Source organism: Calypte anna, chromosome 3 (genome assembly GCF_003957555.1).
Source record: "Calypte anna isolate BGI_N300 chromosome 3, bCalAnn1_v1.p, whole genome shotgun sequence".
Lineage (NCBI taxonomy): Eukaryota > Metazoa > Chordata > Aves > Apodiformes > Trochilidae > Calypte > Calypte anna.
The window spans coordinates 31,779,542-31,796,807 of record NC_044246.1 but is presented as its reverse complement, the minus strand read 5'-3'; the positions used below and the strand labels follow the sequence as shown (position 1 = coordinate 31,796,807).

Here is a 17,266-nt window from a genome sequence, read left to right as displayed (position 1 = left end):
ATGTGTTTGTATGTATGTGTAGTATTCCTTTTCTGTATGGATACGCACATATTAGTAAATCATTCATCTGAGTTGTGGCTTACACTGCATAATTGTGGTTCAATAAAAGAGCTAAACCAACAAAATACCTCAAAAACACTTCAAGACTTGACATTAACAGCTCTACAGATATCAAAATGAATGTAAAATATTTTCTGTTTGCAATCCAAAATATGTAAGTTTTAAAGTCCTCTGTTACACTGGCAGTTACAAAAGTGTGTGCATTTCCCTGAAATATCTACATCAGTGTAGTTCTAGTACAGAATAAATAAATGGAAAAAAAAGTTAAATTTTCTTTATTCTTGTTTTAGACTTAGAAAATACAACTTAATGCTTGAAAGCTTCTCTAGCATTTACTAATTAATGTTTCTTTCTGAAATTCTTTTCCCCTTCCCCCTCATCTTCCCTCCCCACTTTTCTTTTAGGGAAAATAGACTGGAAAAAGAAAAATAAGTTTTTTTGGCAAAATTTCCGAAAGAACCAGAAAGGACTGATGAGGCAGACTTCAAAAGGTAAATTTCTTTTTAAAGGCATACAACCTATCTGTGCAAAAAAAGAGAGAGCCAACATCACTAGGGAGTAAAAATCATTTGTAATAGTGTGGCAGATTGGGGGGAGATTGTCAGTCTGGAAGTATTGCAGGTTTGGTTCTTTGTGTCAGGGCTCAGAAAAATAAGTCATGTTCTGTAGTATAGCATCTACATGAGGCTGGGATGCCTTCTGTCCTGTCTGTCAGTGATGGAACATGTGCAAAGTGATGCCCTTAATATATATTTTTAAGTAATATGTAATATCTGTAAATGAGTGAGATGCTTTTTTTTTTTTTCTGATCCTGACTAGCTGAGAGAAATTCTGATCTGTTTTAATTGGAGAGATGTTTCTCCTTTCTTTGACATTTTGTTACTTTGACTTGTTTGCTTTAGGCTTGAGTCCAACCTCTTATTGTAGGAAAAGACACTGCAAGAAGGAAGAGTAAAAGTGGATCTGGTAACTAGTGCAAAAGTAGGAACGATTCCACTCAGACTGCCAGATGTTATTCTCTAGTTCTTCTCCAAAAGACACAGCTGTGTGTTGCTTGAATTATTTCTCTTTCCACAGAAGAGAAATTTCTGCTTCCCTGTATGTATGTTAGATCTTTGTGTTGCAAACAGATGCTAGTCCAGCTCATTAGATCTGTGCTCAGATAGCTTGTGAGAGAGGACAGGAACCCATTTAGGAGGTCGAAAGGGAGCACATTTACACTGTCAGTCAAGCGTGGGTCCTTGCTGCCTCTCAAGTAAAGTTATAATTGTCCATGCTGATAGGAGAGGTCCTAGAATTAAAAGCCCAAATACATCCAGCACTGTGTGTCAGCTCAGTGGCCAGGATAGATCAAGGGACATGCCCAGTCTGCAGTCGAGAGCTGCAATGGCCCAGCATGCTCTTCTTGGAGATGTTGTCCATCCATCCTGACAGGTGACAACAATGGTCCTCAGGGCTGAGTGCAAGACTTTTCTGGCATTAGCACTTTCCCTTTTGATTCTTGTATTTCAGGGTCAATAACTGTGTGGTGACAGTCACTGTTTATTTCTCCTTCTCATGCTTTCTTGCTTTTGTTGTCAAAGTACACAGTTTTCTAGCTTTAATTACTTCCTTTTCTTGCTCAGTTATTTCCAAATCATTCAGTTCTTTGAAATTATACTATGAGGCTGCGCTGAGGAGGGTCTGTTTCTGGCCAGTCAGATCCACGTGGAGACCAGATTTCAGAGCACTGGATAAAATCCAGTGTCACCCCTCTCTGCATCACATTTTCCACAGGCTTGTTATCCCTGTGCTTTTTTCCTGCAGGAGAGGATGTAGGGTACGTGGCCAGTGAGATCACGATGAGTGATGAGGAAAGGATCCAGCTGATGATGATGGTCAAAGAGAAGATGATCACCATTGAGGAAGCTCTTGCCAGGGTATGATATGTATCATACTTAAGTGTCCTTGTGTAACATGTTTAAGGATGTGGGATATACCAACTCAGAGTTTTCATTGGTTTAGAAAATGTAGGAGAAGGGGGAGAAAGTCTGCCTACTTGTCCCATCACACAAATCGGCACAAATTAGATAGCAATTCTTAGTTTACATTGCCTTATTTGTTTCAGAACACATATATTTCTTAATATTTTCCTGCTGAAGGGCAATGTTATTGAAGACTTCCATTTTCAGCAATTAAAACATAAAATAAATACTTCCATTTAAGCTAAAATGTCTTCTGCTTGTTTCTTAGGTGTTTTGGTTTAATAGTCTTCAAGAAAACATATTCAGCCATTTTTGGTATTTGATATGAAAATCAATACAAATGTATTTTTTTATAAGTACATCAGCAGTCACAAGTGTTTCTTTTCAAAATCTAAACAGTAAGAAACCACAAGAAATATAACTGTATGGTATAGTCTTTGTGAAGCAATAGGGCTAAGACTTTAATTGTTCAGGAGTCAAAAGGTTGGTGGTAAAGTTTCCACACCACTTTTGATTTTGTACCCTTGAGCAAAGTACTGTGATGGAACACAGGGTATTCTGTATGGGCTCCATTAGATATGCAGAAAATTTGATTAAGATCATTAATTGGCACTCAGATGTATTTCTTTACTGACATACTACATCTTGAAATAGATTATTCTAGAATATGAAGTTTTGTTATTGTCTGAAGAAAATATTGCTTTGCTGGAAACATGTTATGAAAAAAAAATGCAAAATATTAAAATTACCAGGTGGTAATATTGGGAATTCTTTTTCTCCTCTGCTGTTCCACTTTTGTGGGAGAAGCTTTGTATTTAGTCTGTATGGTTCATATATGTACTGGTACTGTTTCCCTCTAGTGGTCTGAGCTACTAGCAGAAACCTTTTTTGTAATGATACTTTTTGATGATTCTCTCAACTGTTTGACTACAGTAGGATCAGCTTCGTATCTAAAGCCTTTTATTGGAAAACAGGAAAGGTGGCCTTTTGTTTAATATTATAAAAGATGGTTCTGAGTCTTTGCTGTGGATCATCTTCTTCATGAAGGAAATTGTCAGGCTATTGTTCTGTCCACTGTAAACTGTGCCTCTGGGAGGGAGATGTGTAATCTAAATTTTACCAATGACAGGTGATTGAAATTCATATTTACCTATAATTTCCTTTTAAGAAAAAAAAAATCTCCTAATTTAAACTTGTGATTCTAAAATGAATTTATTTATTTTGAATGAGTAAGCTATACAGTGCCAGAGTTCTGTTTTTCCTGGTTATGAGAAGGGAAAAAAAATCCTGAAAGGACATTAACTCTTGCTATTTTAATGAAGATAGATAGCTTCTTCTCACTGTCAAATATTCCCTGGTTTATTGTTTTTTGGGCTTTTTTTCCCAATTTCAGCTGAAGGAATATGAAGCCCAGCACAGGCAACCAAGCACTGTGGATGCTACAGAATGGCCTGATGGTTCTTATTCAACATTTGATGGCTCTTCCAACTGTAATGTAAGTACCTGTCATTCTGATGTAGTTACCCAGTATCATTTAATATTTAAATTCTTTTATTACACTACAGAAATTTCTGGATTTGACTGCTCGTTTTCTTAATAGCAAATGTATCATTTGACCTTGTGACACTATGTTCTGTCTGCAGAAGTCTTTATCATGGATTTTAAATCTCCAAGGTCTGTCGTTCTAGGTACCAATGGTCTTATTTGCCTCATTGTATAATTATTTATTTTTTTTTTCACCTGGCCCTTTGTCACCAAGCTTTTGAAGCACAAGTGATCCCAGGCAAAAATTCCTATGTTCCAAAATTTATATTAAAGGTTTTTAAATATTTTAAAAAGATTGTTTAGAGGGAACTGTTTCACTTTGCTGGTTGACAGCAACTGACAAGTAGTTTCTTGGGCCTTCCTAGCCCTTGTTGATATATTCTAGGATGAGAGTCTGGTGAAGTTGTAGCTGCCTGCTGCTTTCAAACAGTTCTATCTCTGCATTTGTTAACTGTCAGACCAGAGTTTTCAGCTTTTTTCAGACCAATAAACAGGCAGCTTTCCTCTCTCATTTTTATTTCTGAGCTGTGTAACTTCTGTTATTTTTATGGGCACCAGACATTCTTTGTGTCATGGCATTCTAAATTAATGTTTCCTTCCAAATATCTTCATCTTCACTGAGTAGTTTGTTCCACTTCATTTCTTCTTTCATTTCTTTCATTAATTGGAAGTTCACAGATAAATCTTAAAAAAGAACACATTCGGCTCTCAAATCCAAGCTCTTAGTAACCCATATAATTGAACCATAGGCTTTTGAGACCATTGATTGATTTATTTATTTGATTGTCAATGGAATTTCCTGCCAACCGCAGCAGATAGCTTCTCCTCTCTAAATAAAAAGAGAGATGTTTTGTGTTGTTTTATGTAATGTTTAAAATATTTTGTGCTGGAGAAGATTTTATTTGAATTTTTAAAAAAAGCTCATCTTTAGTTAGTTGGGAAAAGGGGGGGACTTATCTTGCCTATACTCTGCACATTTCTGATATATTAGAACAAAGAACTGAGAAAGAAAGATCCTGATTCTTCTGTGCTGATTGCTTAGCCTGCTGAAAATGGCTTGATCTTTTCTTCGTTAGAATTTATAGCCTGAACTTTTTCTTCTTAAGGCCTTTGGTGAAGGTACCTATAGCACAAGAGCCTCAAAACTCTCATTTCTGTGGTCAAATATCAGAAGGACACCTAATTTCTCTCTTAAATCTTCTAATAGTGATTTATGCTTGCGTTGAAGATACTGAAAGCTGTGCACACCTGACAGTATTTGCTCCCTAATGGGACACTGTGGCACTTTTCCTCTAAAATTATTTTCCTAAGCCATCTTTGCACTTCAAGCCATGAGCTCTGATGCCTCACTTCGCTGTCCTGGTAGACTTTGAACCCTCTTCCTGCTAACTTCAGTGGGAGATCTCCACTCCATCATTGTAGATATCTCTCAAGATTTTTGCCCTTGCACCTAATTTCTCTTCTGTTACATGTAACAGAAGCTGTGAAACTGCTTGCCTTCAAGGGAAAAGCAGATCACCTGCAAAAGCGAAACTTCATGTTAGAGCAGAAGTTGGCTTGGCTTCTCTTTTTTTGTGGACGAGAAAGTAACTAGGGTTAACTGAGGTGAAAGACTTCAGGCTATAATTGACATGCAAGAGGGAAAAACCAACAAGATGAAGTATCAGATGTGTCTAGAGATGGGTTATGTGTTCACCCAGACTGTTTTGCCAAAGGACATCTCTTTAAAATTACCAGCTTTTGTGAGGTGCAAAGATGGTTCCTTTTTCAAGCCCTTTCTTTGCCAAATGGTTTGACTTCCAGTGACATTTGTGGGATTTGTACTCTGCAAATTTGGAATATCAGCTTAAACCTAAATCTAAATCTAAAAACTCCAGAATCTAAAAATGAAGGCCAAACATCTGGGGTGTTGTAAGGGTTTAAGTACTCCATTGCTTTCAAGTAAGTTTTAATCACAGCATAAAAACAGCCACTTACAAAATAGCATCTAAAGGGCAAATATTATTAGTTGTTGTTGGTTTCCTTTTAAGGAAAGAAAGAAAAACAACCACTTGTTTTTTTAAAACTTGTACAACTATCATGTGTTTATGACTAACATCACTGCTGATCGTTAACTCATTTTAAAGATTGATTTAAGGATTTTTTTTTTCAGTTTCTCAACTTTTAAATTAATGTACCAGGCAATGCATTTCATACTCTTACAATGCTAAACCCTAAAGATGAATCACAAAGGGTTGAAGGATCATCATCTCAGCATCCAAAGAGAGGCAGCCCAGTGTCATTGCTGTGCTGTTAATTGTATGTCCTTTTTGTTTGCTCTTAAGAAGCAAACAAACAAACAAAGGCATTGCCAAGTCAGTAGGTGACTTGGTTCTGTGCCACTTGAAAGCAGTTTGTAGCTTTTAGTTTCGTTACTGTGATCCCTTTGTTTCACCACAAAACATGTGTGTTATTTAATTGGTAACATGGGAATACAGTTGAAAATGTTTTTCTTTTTAGTGAGATGCATCAGAAGTCTAAAAATTCCTCATCATGTTTTTTGCAAATTTATTTCTGAATATTTATGTTTCATCTTTGCTGGAGTGAAGGCTTCTCACAGTAACACTAGACAAGCTTCCATTGCCCTGTGCCAAGCACTGGGATGTAAAGCAGGTGCAGATACAAATGGATCCCTTTCTGGATTTTAGATAAGGGCCTATTTGTCCTCAAGAGTCAGAAAGTCCAGGGAAAGAGAGGACTTCAAAATCATACCACATTCTTTCTGTTCACTGAGGTGCCTTTTATGCTTCTTAAAGATAGAAGCTCATTTGCTAACTTTTGAGAGCTGAAATTCTCAGTTCATCTGAAACAGGGCTTCTTCATCCCCAAAGCCCTGCTGATATGGCTCCAGCCCAGCTTGGAGGACCAGCATTAGGAGAAACCAGTATAAATCCTTTCCTGTGCCCTCTCTGAAAAAGTGCTAATTGGTACCAGCTACAGTGTTTGTTGTGGGGGTGAAGGAAAAGAGAGAAGCAGTATAGAGGCTGTGACAGAAGTGTGTGTCCTATGTGCGCTGCCACTGACATAAACCACTAATTAACTTTCCTGACATTTTCTGTAGATGCAAGTTAAATGAAGCTGTAATTATCTCTGAGCTGAACTGTTTTGTTGGGCTTGTTGGGCTTCTGTGTTTTGGTTTTGATCAACAGATAATGGTCAGGCATCCAGAGCTCATTAGCACAAGCTTCCAGGTATCAGAGCCAGCCTTTGTTTGGAAGATGCTGCAGTGAGCCGTGCTGTGTGTTTCCCCAAGACCTCCCCACCTGCCACATGTGGCCCTAGCAGCCTCAGGAGACAGACCATAAAATTTATGAGCAGGGAGCACAAAGATAGCATCTCCCTCCCACAGTATGGGTTTGAGCCTGCAATGCTGTTTTACTTCCAAACGCTTCTTTAGCCAGGACTGTCAGCCAGGGGGAAACTGGCACTGAGGATAATGGCTGCACAGACCTGGAGATGTGCCGTGCAGACCTGCATCTGCCATGAGGCCAATGGTGGAGAAACCCCTGCCTTGCATTGCCACCCTTTTCAATCTTCTATTGATCCTCATTGTAATGGATGACAGCAAATTGAGTCCATGCAGCTACGGCTCTAGGTGGAGTGAGATAATCTTTTGTTGCTCCCATTCTCTGTATTTTTTCCTGGTGACGTTTTCATTTACAAAGTCGTTAAACAGGGCTAAGAGTTGAAAGGGTGGGCAATATTGAGTTTGTGTCTACTACAATTGTCACAGACAAAATAACAGATAAAAATGGTCTTTGGTTGCATTTGTTTCAATCCAAGAGGTGCTGAAGCTAGTGAATCATGATTGTATTACCCGTGGTATAAAACTGACTCTGACAAAAAACAAAGTCTAATAGAATTGTCTCTGACTTACAACAGTCATTATTGTGTTGTTTGGCAAGTGTGAAGAGTAGGAAGAAAAGAAATAATTGCAGTATAACTTCTGTAGCACCAATTACCTCGAGTAAATCTAAGTATAACTACACAAATTCACATTGTTCAGTTATGCTGTATTTCAGTCATTCTGATTGTAGATGCTTTCTGAATGCAGCAATTTTAAACTTGATTTTTTATTCATATTACTGGTTGATTCTTAAAATATATAACCATTTGTTAGCATTATTATTGCTCATTCTACAAGATTGTTTAAGTATGCAGAAAAGAAGCCCTTCTTTTGGTATAGTCAGTTTAACTTGTTAGAACCAGGCTGCAAGTCAATGCATATTGGGAACCAGCATGCAGACCCACCAGTGAACCATCAATGGAGACTAGGGTCTGATGAGTTCAAGTTTTTTGATTTTTAAGCAATAGTGTTTCAAGTGAAGCAGCAGGGATATTCAGAGCATTTTGAAAGCTATGCACTATGTTAGGACCATGTTTTTGCAGTTATCACAGGACCTACCAGGTTTTGGAAGTTGTTTTGGGTTTTTTATTTTTCCATGAAAGGCTAAAGAGTGGAAGATATTTCTGTTTCAGTTCTTCTTGGAAAGCTTGGTCCCATCTCCAGACCCTGCATGTTCTTTGAAGTAAGAGAGAGGAGCTGCTGCTGAGCGTGACTATGAATGAATGCACAGCTTTCATCTTTGCTCCAAAGAGTCTGGTGACCCAATTTCTATTAAGATTTCCTGAAAGGCCCTGATGTGCCTCATTGTATTGGGTGGTGTATTTATTATTACCATCCAAGTTCCTATAATACTGCTCGTGCTTAGTAACAGTAAAGCTGAAAAAGGACCCAATAATAAGACACCTCTTCAAAATGATAGTGCTACATTCCCATGCAATATGTCCAGCACAGGGACCTGTCCTGAGAGGCACTGGCTGCCCTTCACAGTATCAGGGATGGTGTTTAGTACCTCTGGGTGAAAGCTAGCAGCAAAAAAATTACAGCATGTTTTGTTACCATCTTTCCTTTCTCTCTCTCCAAGCCTAAGACCAGTGTTCCTATGGGCACAATAATACAAAAATTCATGAGAGAAACATAGATCATCATTACACTTCCTCAGATACTACAAAAATTTTAACTAAGGTCAGTCCTGTGGAGTGGTGATACAAGAGCGAGAGGTCATTAATGTGTTTAGATTTTGTTATTTAGAGTTCTGTAAGGAGTTTTTTACCTATTTGGCCTGAAATTTTTCAGAATGCTTTAGAATTTGCAGGAGAAATTTATTTAATTAGAAATAAAACTCTGTATCCCTTCTTTAAGTACTGTGTGCCATGCAAGACCTGCCGTGTTGTTATCAGATACAATTTAGCTAGGTCTGCATCCCTAGTGGGACCAAACATTGTCACCACAAGATTGTACTGAGCAGCTGGCAGTAGCATGGCCCAAGTAAACCTCCTGCTCACTGCCAGTAGGATTTGCTCCTGCAGATATGAAGACTGGATGTAATTAGTCTGTTGTAAGGTCTCTGAGAAAAGACTTCTTGCTCTCGTGACTGAAGAGAGCTTACAATAAGGCACAATCAGTGACTCCAATTAAGTGTGTTCATAACCCCTTCTGTTTTGACTGCATTCAGACGATCCTGTCTGACTTTACCACAAAATACTGGGCTACATATGTGGGGGAGGATAAGAGCTGGGAAGGCAAATTAATTTAATATTCATTAAATCACATTACTTTTTGCCTTTGGGCATCTGCATAATTGCTCTTCTCACTACCTAGAGAGTAGAAGACTGTGGTAACAGCTTTTTCCTATGACCAATCTCCATGCATGTCTCAGCCAGCAGGAGATGCTGTAATCCATAATGTGGTTTCCCTGCCCCCATCTTTTCTGAGACCAAGCCTATTAAATTGGAACAAAGCCTGGCTCAGTTAAAGAACGAGGAATCTCAAAAGCCATGTGTTTCACTGCCCTATTTGGCAGACCCAGGCTGAATAATCTTTACTTGTGATACAATAGAAAATTTTAATTGCACTCCTGCTGGCTACCACTTGCTCCCTCTCCCCACTCCTGGTGTTTCCTTCCTTGCACTCAGGACAGTAATATTAATAGTTTGGTTGTTTCAAAATACTCTAAGAATGTACTTTAAATTACTACACTGTTCACTAAAGGGATTTAAATCTTTCTCTTCTGAATTTTTTTTCTCTGATATGAATTTCATGCATTGGTGTTCCACCCTTGGTTTCCTGAAGTGCAGGGAGGTTGGTTTCCAGGGGTTGGTTTCCAGGGACAGTGTTGTATTCTATTCATCAACAGTGTAATCTTCACCAAAGAATGCAGATTCTCCCCAGGCCTTGCCAAAAGAAAAGGTGAACTTGGAGGAACATTGTTAGAAAATCTCTTTCCCATGTGCAGAGGACTCTACAGAGAACTAAAAAGGAATGCTGTGTTCTAACACATGTAAAATAATGTATTGAAGAGCTTGATTGCATGAGCCACATGCACCTATGATGTACATGAGTACAGTTGTAATGTCATTAAAATTAATTATGCTAATCTGTCAGATAAACACTGTGTCTGGCAGAGGAAATGTGTCTGGCTTGCAGATGCAAACATCAGCAATGTGATTCTCAAAATTACTTAACTAAAACCTGGAAACAGTTAACATCTAGGAATTTGCCTAAGCAGCTATTCTAGTATCAAGACAGACCTCCTGGGAGAATTAAATTTTTGTGTTCTTGTTACTTATGACAAATATTTCCCACTAATTTCAGCAAGCAGTGTCGTCACAGCTAATGTGTAATATATCTTTCACCAAAGTAGCCATTAGATGCTCCTTTGCTTTCCTTGTAAGTAATTGCAGACCAAGCCTAGACATGGAATTACTGTTTCCTGCAACTTACGTGAGAGGGCTGACAGTACCATTGCACATTTTAGATTCATGCAGTCTTTGCAGTTCATGCTGTTGCAGTTAATTATGTGAAGTGGCAAAAACATTTATGACCTCTGTTAATTTTTTTTTTAAATTCTGGAGGCCTTTATTTTTAATCTCAGGATATGATGCAGATTATCACATCTGAGCCTCCCTCAGTTTTCTATTAACAGCCTTTGCTAGGATCACAGGCTTGTTAAACATTCTTAATGAAACCCGAAACCTTCAAAACTCAAGTTGCAAAGCCCCCAACTTAGATCAGTTTCAGTCATGGCCATGAACTTTTTAAGGAAATCTGGGATAAATTTCAAGGAAGTCTCTGTCGTGTTTGACTTGATGTGGGTCAGTATGTTATTGAAATTGGAGAACACCAGCTGGTTTTATCTGAAGCTTAGACTTTTCCATAGGGTTTTACATCAGAGTTTTGGGGCTGAAGTAATTCAAGGGTAAGAACCCAGCTACAACACACCAGTAATTCTAGTTTACATGGTCACTAGGGAATAGAAAAGCTGTGTATGGTCCCTAGCACAAAGGTGGAGAAAATTGGAAAAGGATATTTAACTACATGGTTGATTAAATCAACCAGTCATCAAAGGAAGTGGGTGTTTAGCCCCACTATAATTTCACTGTGTGATTGATCTGTGTCAAATCCAGATTAACTGGCCATTGACAGTATGATCCTGAGTAAGGGGAATATTTTCTTGGTTTAAGAGAGTACTGGTGTGGGAATATCTTTGCTACAGTGCTTTCTGCCACTGGATAGCCATGCTCCTAAGTAGTAGAGGTTTTCATCAGTGTTTTCTTGCACTCTAAGATGAATTGTCCAAATTCTGGATTTGTCCCAAGGCTTGTGACTAGGTATGGTTGATTGTAAGAGGAGTGCCAATTTATTTGAGCATCTCAGAGTCTGCTTCTTAAGAAGGAAGGTCTGAGCCCACCTTAGGAGGAGAGATTGGAAGTCATGCTACCAGTTTTTCATAAAGCTTCAACGTGGCTAATTCTAGACCGGTCTGAGATTTCTGAATTAAACACCATTTGCCTTTCCATTTCTTTGTGATGTTCTTTTTTATAGCAGTGAAACCAATTTGGGGCAGGGGGGCAGAGAAGTATGTAAGTTCACTAATATAAAAAACATTTAAGCAAGGTTTATTTTTCTGTCAAATTAGCCCTTTCTAAAGGGAAATTCTCAGAGGGGCTTTTTGTCAAAAGAATTAAAAAGTGAAAATAAAAAGAGCATGGTAATGGGCTTCGGTTATATTTCCTACAGACACAGCCTCCACTCTAGTGGTCGTGTTTGAGGGTCAGTCTTCGTCTTGGGTTTGCAGAGATTCTCTGTATTTTTTTTCGTCCACTGAAATTCCATAGACAGTAATTAAGGAACTGGAGGCCAGCAAGAGGTCAGCAAGCCTCCGTCAGTGAAAACAGGGATTGTTTGCCATGTACAACACTCCCTTTTTTCCTTGTGGTGAATAGAAGATTTGCTTAGAGCTGATGACTTATGCCTTTCTTGCAAGTTATGCAGCTAGCGAGTAACCGGGGGAATCAATCAGTGACCAGAAAACAGCTAATTGAGTCCAGCATCACGCTTCTTTCTTCTTTACATATTCAGCGCTGGAATCAGAGCCAGTTTGGTGTCTGATCATGTAACTCCAGAGAAGAGGCGTTTTGTGCACCCAGGATACGGAGCGAATACAATACTTAAGAAGAAGGGTCTGATCCTAAATTTTAGGGTTGCGAAGCTGACAGCAGTTAAGGACTCAGGGGGAATTACGTGAAACTGAGCTTTAGGCCTATAAATGCCGAAGCTGGTAAGTCACTGAGCATGCAGTGTGATGTGGAGAGGGATGTGCCTCTTGTTTCGGAGAGGGATAAAGAGAAGAGGCTTTTGTGGTTATTCTTAGGCACAGCACAGCATGCACAGCATTTCTTGGTTCTTCCTTTCCTTGGGCTTTTAAGTTTTTTTCTGTTCTATTTTCCTTTCTGTGACTTGATCCAGGCATCTTCAATAAAACTTGAAAAATTTAGAACGGTTGTTTTTTTTGGCAGATGTCAAGCCTCTTAGAGAGAAAGAAGAAAGGACACATGTAGCCACGTCTCCTAAAGGGAACAGCAGAATTTCTTTGCATTTACTGTAAAGCTTGTAGTTCTGAAGTGAGCTAGCCAGGGCTGGGGGCTGTGATACGGTAATTCCCATGAGTCTGAATGTGTATTTTTGCCTCAGTTTGCTGAACAAGAATTGCCTGCTAGGCAAAAATAATTGCAAATTGGGCTATTCAGATATTAAGAGATTTCTTTACTTCTTAGGTGGGAAGTTTCCTAGAGGCAACTGTTTGGGGCTGAACTATTACTGGACATAAAAGTTAATTGTACATTTTAACATCTCTCTAAATGGCTTTACACAGCTCATGTAAAAGTCGTGTATGTTTTTGTTTATGGAGCTGGAACAGATTAATCAGTTATGATAGCTTTAACTGGATATTGTCATAGTGTTCCTTAAACATTTTTTATGACTAGCAGGCTTTGCCTATCTTGTGTTTTTTAAGGGCTGCTTCTGTAACCATGAAGTGTTTCCAAACATAGTCCTGCTGAAAGCTAGCTACTTACTTCTGGTTTACATTTTGCCAATTAATTCCAAGTACCCTAATAAATGTTAGTTTTGTGTGTGTGTGTTCGTGTATGAGTGAAACACTAAATCAAAGGGGAGGTTAGGATTATTATTTCTGTGGCGTGTGAAATGGGATGGGTGTTAAAGAACAGCAGAGCAAGGCGTGTGCCTTGCCTCTAGAACAGGCTGCAGCAAAGAGCCTGTGTGAGAAAAGTGGAAGAGAAAGCGAAGAGGGCTCTGGGAGCAGAACTACAGAGAGGTCCTTGAATATCAAAGTACACGTGGTAATTTCCTTTTTGTTTCCAAACATAAAGCTTGTTACTTGGATCTTGCATAGGAGATGATGCAAAGTGTGGCAGGAGTAGCAAAGTATTCCAAACAGAAAGGACGCTAGATGTGGCAGAGGGAATCTATCTCTCCAGGATTTGGTAGCATCTTTGTGTGTCCACGGGAGTTAGCAGCGAAGAGCCGGGTGGTGGTGTCAGTCCTCATCCTCTCCATTGTTTTCCAGACGTGTTGTACCTGGTGGCTGCAGTCCTTGGAATTTCCAGAGGCTGTTAAATTCCTCCCTGTTTCCTGTAGCCCTGCAGCCGAGCTCTCCAAGCTGGTGAGAGCATTGCAGATGTGTCAGGGACGCACTCACTCCAGGCAGGGCGGGGAAGGGCGGCTCTGCCCAGGGAGCCCCACCAAGGGGCCCCTCAGGCTTCTCCAGCTCCCCGGCAGCCCAGCCGGGCCCTGGGCTCTCTCTGTAAAGCCAGCGTGAGTTTTGTGCATCGGCGTTGGCCAATTTGTTATGGTTTAAGGCTGTGGAGCCAGCTGTCTGCAATCTGATGTAATGTTGCCCTGGAAACCAGAAATGAAACACTTAAGCATTCACCACAGAATTACTGCATGCAGCGTTAGCCAAAATAATTAAAAGTTGAGCCATATGGGCTTTCGGATGGAAAAATTTGGAGCAGAGGAGATGGAAGTTAAGTTGTTCCTATTTACTGTTCTGCAAATCCGTCTGTTTTCCCCTTGGAGCAGAGGGAGAGGCCTGCTCTGGCAGGGGGACAGGTCAGTGGAGAGGGCCTGGCTGTTTTACCAGCGCGTTAACAACCCTACGGGGGGAACAGCCATGTGCTGGGGCAGGAGGTGTTGGCAGAGAGGGCTGCAGCACAGCCTCCTCCTGTCCAAAGACTCTCTGGGCCCAGCCTCTTGCAGATGCATCCTTTCTCTTACAGATTATGCCTACCCTTTTGCAGTGCTGCAGCACACCGAAACGCTTCTTAAAGGGGGAGAGGGTGAGGGGCTGGCAGCTGGCTGTGTTGAAGCCCCTCGCCAAGATCTGACTGCTAGAGCTGTCCAGGAAGCCATTTGCCTGGCCCACAGCGTGCTGGGGAGGTTGGGCTGATTTTCCCATCTTAAGTCAGGGACAGCCACCAAAAAAAAAAGGAATCCTGTCACTGTAGAAATGGGGAGGGTAGAGAGAGTGGGCTGGGGAAGTCAAAGCACTGAAGTTCAGTGATTTCCAAATATGTCGCTTATGGGCTGAATGCTTTACATTTCTGTTTTCTGTTTAGTATTAGCTGTAAAAGAAAACATTGCTTGAGCTGGAAAAATTAAGCTGTTTCCCATGTGCCAAAATGGAAACTTCTGATGATTTCAAAAACTTTAAAAAAAAAAAAAAAAGTTTCAAAAACAGGAAGTGAATCAGAAGTAACCCTTTTTCAATCTGGTTTCATTTTCAAGGAATCAGCATTATTTGACAAGAAAGTTTCCTGAAGCAATACCACTGGCATAGTCACAGATAGTTTTAGGCCTTTTTGCACAAACTTATTAGCCGTCCTTTTCCTTTACAGAAGATTTTCCATGCCACATGCTAACTGATATGATGGGAAATAGACTGCTCGAAAGGGACAGACTTGGTTTTTAGTCAACCCATTATCCAACAGCTCCTGTTGTTAGGTGCAAGCTGTTCTCTCCTCTCTCAGCTGAGCCCTGGCAATGGGAGGGGTCTGTGTCTGCTGGTGGAGGCCCCTGATTCAAAGCATGCCAGGAGTTCTGAAGCGGTGGAGAAGACCAGCTGGAACTTGATTAAAATGAGACTTCATTTATTTTGATATGTAAAGGAGACCCCCTGTACTACCCACTCAGGTTTGATGTCAGTACTTTGCATACAGGTTATTTCAGCCCTTGCTCTCATGCTGGTAGTCATGAATGCCAAAGTCCAGACATTGTAAAAGCTCTTTTGGTTGTTGTTGAATTTTGGTGACTCTGTGGGGGATACAGTTCTTCATTGGATCCTAGTGGTGAAAAAGTAAGACTGATTGTTTTATTTGTTGGTATAATCCTGGGAGGAAAGATCAAATATGACTTGTTCTCTAAATCTTACAGAGCTCACAACTGACAAGCAGTAGTCCTGGAAAACCAAGGGTGTACAAAAAGTAATGAAAGCAATGACTTAGAGTAATTGCATTTAAAATAAATGTATCTGGAGTGCAGAGGATGCATGGTGGTTGCTAGCCAAGGTGAGCTTGGTGGCCTAAGAAGTCTTGACTGAACTTCTTGATTACAGTCAATCCATTCTTCATCTTATCTAAATATATCTGTCTTGCTGTTTAATGTGTCACTAAGTTTTCCCAGACATGATCTCTGAATTAATGCTCATCTTTCAGCTTATTTATCTTATTATAAACAAGTCTGATACTCTACTGCCCTGTTATTCCTGGAGATTATTTATTACCTAGCCAGTCTGCATCCATAATAAATGCATTCCTGTGGCTCTTAGATGACAGAATGGCAGTTCCTAGTGCCATATGATCCATTTGGAGTTGCTTCTTGTTTTGAAGTAACACAAATTAATGGGAAATCAGTAAATGACAGTGTCAGTGCAGAAGGCGGCTGAAGTTTGCTCTGATGTGGTTCTGCTGGCCTTGGGTGGTGCTTGCTCATCAGGTAGGCAATCAGCTGCCCTAGCTCCTTCAGGCACTATTTGTTCCATTGGTAGTGTACCCAGGTATCTGCAAATGCTAGTTGGTGTCCTGCCCCATGGTATCTACCATTATTACCACATCCTGATATTTCAGTGTATTAGAAAGTGTTTCTGTGTTTGGCCTGTCTTCTGTTCAGCCTCCAGATAAAAGCAGACAGCATTTTTGCTGGGGGAGAGAGTGGGGGATTTATTTATTTATTTATTTATTTTGAGCTTGGGTTTTGTTTTTTTTTCTTTTTCTAAAAGTTTCATTAAAAAAGGATGAGCACACTGTGGAAACCCAGATAGCTCTGCCGACAGGAAGTTGTATGAGAATTTTTAGAGCCAACCATTAGGAATGCAGTGAATTGGCTCGGACTGTGGGTGAAAACAAAGTAATGTATATGATCTATACTGTGCTCCAGCTGGAGTCTGCTCTGCACACAGGAATGCACAGCAGCATGCAGTGCCAGGGCTGTCCTGTCCGAGCCAGAGAGCCCTGTTGCCTCCTCTCCCCTTCTCTTCTCTTCTCTTCCCTACCCTTCCCTTCCCCCCACTGCCTTCCACATTCTGAACTGATTAAAACAGAGGAAGTAGCACACTGAACATTGGATCTGGCTTGAAAATCGAAGTTGTCTTCTTGTTCACAAGGAATGGATTGTTTCAGCTTGTTGTGTCACTGCTGCTGGAGAGAGGGGAATTTTTTTTGTCTCTGTAATGTTTGGTACTTGAGGGAAAACAGCTGGAACTGAGCATACTGGATCAGATGCAAAACGAAACGGGATGCTGGGGAATATGGACTGCACTGTATATCTGAAAAGGTCAGAGTTTTCCCTTGGTCAGTGCTGGAGGAATGCTGTGTCCATCTTAATTCCAGCCTCGAGAGCCTTCAGGAGGAGTGTAGGGAGCAGGGAGGAGGAAAGGAATATTTTGTAGCTGTGGCAGTTTGTGAGCAAGGCAGATGAGGTCTCCTCCTTCCTTTTCCCTCCCGTCCTTCTTATGCTGCTGGTTTTGATTTTCGGGGAAGACTGAGGGAAAAAAAAAAGCCAAGAGAAGTCGTCAATGACAGAGCTTCAGTTTGGAGAAGCTGTTTATAACCAGGTTTAAACAGCAAGTTCTGAGATGCCAGACAGAGCAGTGACTGACCCAAACCACAGGAGCATAACTGGTATGGTAAGAAGAGCCTTGGGAAAGAGCCCTGCCTGAAACGTACCGAGAGAGGACGTGGAAGTAGTTATTACACAATGCATGGGAAGAAAGACAAGAGCAGGAATGCATTTCAGT

The 17,266-nt window shown here is 40.3% G+C and overlaps 1 protein-coding gene across 1 annotated transcript in view; it reads left to right on the top strand.

The window, feature by feature from the left end:
• Positions 1-464: 464 nt before the first annotated feature.
• Positions 465-17,266, top strand: part of SASH1 (SAM and SH3 domain containing 1) — a 46,653-nt gene continuing 29,851 nt past the window's right edge. Inside the window, exons 1-3 of the mRNA XM_030448140.1 lie at positions 465-551; positions 1,867-1,979; positions 3,418-3,519. Of these exons, the coding sequence (XP_030304000.1) occupies positions 533-551; positions 1,867-1,979; positions 3,418-3,519 (234 nt within the window). The 5' untranslated portion in view covers positions 465-532. The remainder of the gene's footprint in view (positions 552-1,866; positions 1,980-3,417; positions 3,520-17,266) is intronic.